This window comes from Corylus avellana, chromosome ca1 (genome assembly GCF_901000735.1).
Source record: "Corylus avellana chromosome ca1, CavTom2PMs-1.0".
Classification (NCBI taxonomy): Eukaryota; Viridiplantae; Streptophyta; class Magnoliopsida; order Fagales; family Betulaceae; genus Corylus; species Corylus avellana.
In genome coordinates, this window is record NC_081541.1 from 30,255,068 (window position 1) to 30,261,537 (window position 6,470).

Here is a 6,470-nt window from a genome sequence, read left to right on the forward strand (position 1 = left end):
GCCAATGGGTTAATGTCAGAAATACTCTCATTTTTATAGTAGGCCTTAAAACCAGTGGCACTAAACAAAGATGAAAAGCTGCATTAATATGTCACATACAAGTTGCTAGAACTTCAGGCGCCAACCGTGCACATTTTTAATTACATTTTCACTTTAGAATACAATATTGATTCCCAGCTCAATTTTTGTACAGATTAGGGTAGCCTCAACAACAATGGGTAGTGATGAATGGATTTATTACTCTCATTACAGGGTTGACTTTTATGATGCTCTCCCACCTCGTTGTCTCTTTTCTTCTAGTGTAGCTGCTTCATTTAACATGTCAGCAGCATCCTTGTGCATGTCCAGCTTGGCAAGAGCAACTGACTGCATGTAGAAAGCTGTGGGCCAGTCCGGATACACGCATTGTGCTTGCATCGCATCTCGAAGGGCGGCGTCTGGTTGATCACATAACAGATAGCATAGACTGCGCCTAGCAAAAACAGTTGGAGAGACCATGGTTCCAACATCTATGAACTGCAAAAGAAACAGAGTAAGAGGAACAGAAAGCAAACATCAAACCCTAGTTCTAATCACGTGTGAATGGTGCAATTGATTAATTCATTGAGTCCATAGTTGATAATAATGACGAGAGCGGGTGACTAACATAATTTATTGGGTTGGATTAAATGATATTCTATCATGCCACTATGTCAAAGGCCTCGCAAATAGACTCTCAAGGTATCAACCCTTAACTCCCAACACAACCTATTAGCAGAAATCTCCAATCCAAACTTGAGTAAATTCAGCACACAATTTCATTGTATAATCACAGCTCAAAAGTCTTATAAATTCGTTTGGCATAAGAAATGCAAAATTATACCTGGGAATAACAGTCAATGGCAGTTTTGAAATCTTTGTCACGGAATGCATAGTCCCCACGCTTCCTTGCCTCCAGCATATCTCTCATCTGTTGGGTCCACTCTTGGAAAGATAACTGAATCAATCCAAAATCAAATAAAACTATTAGCATCAAGCATGAGAATAGTGATATGCAAGACCCACTTTTACAAGCCAATTACCTCATTAGTTCCTTCATCATCTCTGTAGTGAGTCATAACCAAGATCTGATGGATAGCTGTGAGGTCCATCCTTGAACAGGCCTCACCCATTGCTGAAAGAGGGCGCTGCGGGGTTGATGGGGCTTCCTCATGCTTTGGAATTCCAAGCATGACATAAGATGGAACCTGCGACCCAGAATAATGGTAATCAGGTCTTTTACAAAAAGCACAGCTCCTTTGATCCTCTAGAGACCACTGCCGCTGGGTATTGGTGAGCAGTCTTTAGCTACCTTATAAAACACTGAAGCACTCAACAACAATAATAACCACAACAACAACAAAAATTCTCGGATGCTTCAGGCGAATACTCTCAAGTAGGTTGAAGGCACTAGCCAAGCAAAGGGAGGCTGAATGCAAGTACTTTCATGCAAATTAAAAAAGCGCTTTTGAGCATTATTTTTCAATTTCACTGTGTCAACCTCACAAAGTTTACTATTCATCTTAAAGAAAAATGTACAAGGCACAAAGAGCAAACTTAATCAGGTATATTGACTTACATTGATGCTAGAGCTTTGAAGTTCTAACATATGAAGATGTTGCTCAAATTGATGTTTATCATGAGAGTTCATCATCTTAAAGAAACTTGATACAATCAAGGAAGCCACCCACAGCATTCAATACAGTTTGTGTTTGCATACATTTCTATCATTGTAACATAGAACATAAAGCAATTCCTATTTGTGTCCAGCCACATTGATCAGTCAAGAAATTGTAGAAAAAAGGTTATACAATTCTAAACAAAAGAGAACATATAATATCACACGTCCAAAAATCAATTTAAAAAAGGATTACATTCATAAATTCACATAGGAACTATAGCTGGAATGGACGATACTTAGAACTGCTTGAAGTATTGAATAAAGTATTAAAAGCAAAGTTCCTTACATCAGGTTTGGTTTGCAGTTGAGAAAGTGTTGCAACAAGATCCTTTGTGTTAGGTCGCTCCCTAGGTTCATATTGCAAACACCGAGATGCAAGACCAACCACCACTGTTGCTTCTTCCATAGAAAATTTTCCATCCAAATGTGAATCCATCAAGAGAATGATATTTTTTCCCCGTATCATGTCAAGAGCCTACACATAAATATCAAATTAATACCAGAGCATGTTCCTGTATAAATTAAACAACACTAAATAAATTTCATCATATCTAACATACAATCATCTCAAATCTTAAGTGCAAAATTCAAAAATTCAAGGCTAGTTTTTAACCATGTAGTTGGTATCTATTAATTTCTAATAGAAAGATAATGCACACACCATTCAATGAGGAAAATGTTAACACATTAAGCATGGTTTTCCATTGATAAAAGGCTTTTTTAAAGTGTTTTTGAATTGCACGACACCACAGTAATGGGTTGATTATGTCTGTTTAGGATGTGGCAAAAGAAGCAAATTTATTGTTGAAAACAGGCAAGAGTTCCAGAATTGTATAAGCTGAGTGGTTACAAAAGACAAACTGCTGTTAAAATCCAAAATATTGGAGACTAGAACGCAAAGAACTAAAAATTTCATTTCCTGCATATTATAGTCCATTTAGACAACTTTGAGATGCCAATTTGAGTGATACTCTCCACAACAACCATAACTTCATAGACTGTATTGAAGGAATAAGCATACATACGAAATATGCATATCACCCATAACAACATAAACCACTTACATGACTTGGGGGGATGTGTTTTCCACTAAGCAGATCCAGAAGAACAGTGCCAAAGCTATAAATAACACTTTCAGGGGTGACCCTTCCTAAAATATACAAATTACGGCAATTACTAAGTCAAGTTTATACAAGAAAAACTGTCATGCAATTCAAAACAAGCAAAAAAAAATCGTAATTCATATAACATATCTCTCTATAAACAGCTTTATTTGCATTGTAAATCAGACATCACAATTTTTTCAGCAATCTACAAATAGAAAAAGAAACATAGTTAACAAAAGTGAACCACAAACATAAAGTAGAACCATTGTGTGCCCAAGAATATAGAGATGATACTCATTGCTACCATTCACCAACTGATAAAAAAGGTGGTGGGCATTGGAAAAATCGTGTCTTTTTATGTGAAGTTCAAAAAGACCAAAAGATAATGTGAAGTTCAAACCTGAATCAAACTAGAATTTACTATAATATAGTCAATTGTTAAGGCTATATGACTAAAGCATATACTGCAAAGTTCCTCAAGATGGACAATAGCTTTAGTAGAAACAGAAAATCCACTCTATGGTGACTCCTAACATTTAATCACATAGACTCTCGGACAAATTGCCCCCCATCTCTGACCAGTATGATGCTCACATTTGCGTATTTGAGAATCCTCAGTTGGCACATTAGAATTGACCGTACAGAATTAAGATGGCAGAATAAATACTGGCACGTTGCCACTGTATTAGCATATTTGACCATTCCTAGTTAGGGCCTTACGTACAATAGCAAAAAACTGGAAAGCTTTCAAAATGTAGATGGGCAACTGGGAAAGAACTCATCAATTCATGCAAAATAATTCTAGCATGTCACAGATGAAAGTGCATATCATCTAAAGATCTATCTATTCCCTAACTTCTATTTTCTCATCAATAACTGGTTCTGAATTCAAATAATGGGCGAGTCCCATGCATAAGCGGCAAAGATCAGCCCTTGGAGAAAAGATAAACTAACAATGCAATGGGGGAAATATGCAATCCTCTAACATGTGAAGAAGTAGAATGTTAATAATCAAACATAAAATGATATACAGAGTGAAGAAGTTATTACCATTTCTTAAATACTCAGGAGGTGTGTAGGCAAGGTTGGTGCTATAACTTTTCCCATCCCTACTATTCTTCATCAAGCCAAAACATGAAAGTCGGGGATCACCATCCTACAAATCCATTCAAATATAAGACATTACTCTTAATGATACTGAATGTTGAATAATAACTACGACTAGTCTATGTAAGAAAAATTAAAATAAAAATTTGTGAAGGCAATACCTCATCAAAGAGAACCCTATAAGCATTCAAATCATGGTATAATGGACGGCCCTCAGTACTGCAGTAATCCAAGGCTTCAGCAATATAAAGCGCTACTCTTGAACGCATGGCCCATTCAATGGTTTGATTTTCCCCTGTCAAGAATGAACAAATTCCAAGACTGAAGAACGAAAATTCTCAATATGAAATATGGTAGCTATAGCAATGCACATGCATCCCATACATGAAATTCAAGGAAAAACAATATAAAGAGAAAAACACCATAGAATACAACAAAATGCACTCAGTTTGGAACAATTAATGAAAATAATGAAAAGTGATGTAGACAGTTATAAACTACAAGCATAGCTTCCAAAGAAATTGACATTATGAAGCCAAGTTCAGTTGGATTCATTCAATTCAATAAAGACAGACTGAATCTATATATGCATACTCATTTACTACAACCGTAAAACAACCCCACCAGTACGACTGAATGCAAATCAAAGCAAAACATTCTATACTGACACAGCAATTCAAAGTCAAAACTTGAAGAAGACAACACTGCAACACCATTAACCTCGGTGCAGAGAGAAGAGAAATGCAATTATTAAAATTTGACAAAACCCAACCACCACACCTTAAATAGTAAACCAATGTCAACTTTGAAGTCAATGCCGGGTATGTCAAAGATTCGAGGAAGCCATTAAACACGAAAGACAAGTTTAGAGACCATACAAACCAAAACAAACTAAGAAGCTAATAGAAAGACATTCTTGGGTAAACTAGTCGGCAGTGAAAACAACAAATCAATAACCAGAAAGAAGAAACCAAGCTAGAAATCACACATACAGTGAAACAAATGCTTGGCAAGAGTATCATTAGGCATGAACTCAGCAACCAGCAGCCTCTCATCTCCATCGCAGCAGTACCCAATCAGATTGGCCAGCCTCCGATGCCTCAACTTCCCAACTCCCCAAGCCTCCTCCTACAACACCCAAAACACAAAATTTCGCACATAACCCAACTTTCCTCAGTATCTACACAAAACCCAAATGAACAAAATGAAAGCGAAAGCAAAAGCACAGAGCTTTACCGCAAACTGTTTGGGGTCCGGCCAAGCCAACTTGGTGAACTTCTTCACCGCAATCCATCGACGGTTGTGGAGGCGGCCCTTGTAGACGAGATTGGGAGCCTTCTCCCCGCTCTCTGAGACGATTAAGTCTGAGCTAAAGTTGTTGGTGGCGGCCTTGAGGTCCGAGAAGGAGAACTCAGAGAAGGATGAGACTACTGCTCCCCCGGCAGATACCGGGTCGGCTCCAATGGAAGGTGGGTGGGTCTGGGTTTGGAGCTGGGCTTGTTGCTGCTCTTTTTCTGGGTGCGTCTCTGTCAGAAAGGAGGACTCACAGCAACCCATGACTCAGTTTTTGGTCTTCTCTGAGCAAAGCTTTGTGGTTAGAGGAGTCGAGAAAACATGGGGCAGTGTGGATTTAGATTTTAGAGAGATGGGTTTGTTTTGTTTTTGTTTGGTTTCCTTTTCTCTTTCAGTGTCCCTGTACAATTTGGTAGTGGGGTTCTTTTTCTCCCTCCTTTCTTCTCTCTTTCTCTTCTTCTTTCTCGTGTTGTCTGTTTGAGTGTATTTATATACATACATAGAACATAGAACATAGAGCATAGCGAGTTAATCATCTAGTTTAATTAGTTAATCATCTAGTTTATCTATAGGTGGTTAAGTAAACATAGGGGTGAGCCAAGCTCTTCCCCCAATTACCTTTTGCCACATCACCATGATTAAGGACATAGAAGAGTATTTTAGGGCTGTAAAATGGATGACATGCCATGACTTTTACATTGTTTATGGTAACACATGAAGAAAATATCCTTTTTGTTTGCTCCTACCAAAAACAGGCTTATTAATTCTTTCCTAAATTTTTTTTATATGGTACTACAATTTGTTAATGTGATTTGGATAGCATTTTTTGTTTTCTGTTTAAAAAATTATTTTGATGTGACATAAACATGAAAACTGCTTCTTCTTTTTTTTATGTTTTTGTTTTAAACATTTACTCTAATCTCATATATATGACGTGGTATTGCTCATTAGCCCATGGATTAGTTCTTTTTTTTTTAAAAAAAAAAAAAAAACGATAAGATGGGGTTGGGATGACTGAAGAGTGTGAGTATTTAGCATTTTTCTTGAAAATACAAATCTTGGTTTGGAATTAAAAGATTTTTTTAGGTAACTCTATGTCCCACTTTGGAGACTAATTTGGTGGTTTTGATTGTTAACAAAGTTAAAGATAAATTTGAAAATCCATTGAACCTCTTATTGTTGGCAAAGGTTAGATATGTTCCTATCTTTGGCATAATATTGAAAAATTGCCTAGTGGCTTGTATGTTTAAGTAATGATTAGTATT

At 37.0% G+C, this 6,470-nt stretch overlaps 1 protein-coding gene across 1 annotated transcript; it reads right to left on the reverse strand.

Moving 5' to 3' along the window:
* Positions 1–5,651, reverse strand: LOC132185370 (serine/threonine-protein kinase BSK1-like). Its single transcript, XM_059599151.1, has 9 exons — positions 5,149–5,651; positions 4,905–5,040; positions 4,074–4,207; positions 3,856–3,961; positions 2,764–2,849; positions 1,986–2,174; positions 1,062–1,226; positions 863–976; positions 1–516 (listed from the first exon to the last, which is right to left on the reverse strand). Exons 1-9 carry the CDS (start codon positions 5,467–5,469, stop codon positions 262–264), a joined length of 1,506 nt encoding a protein of 501 aa, XP_059455134.1. The 5' UTR covers positions 5,470–5,651; the 3' UTR covers positions 1–261.
* Between the last annotated feature and the right edge of the window lie 819 nt (positions 5,652–6,470).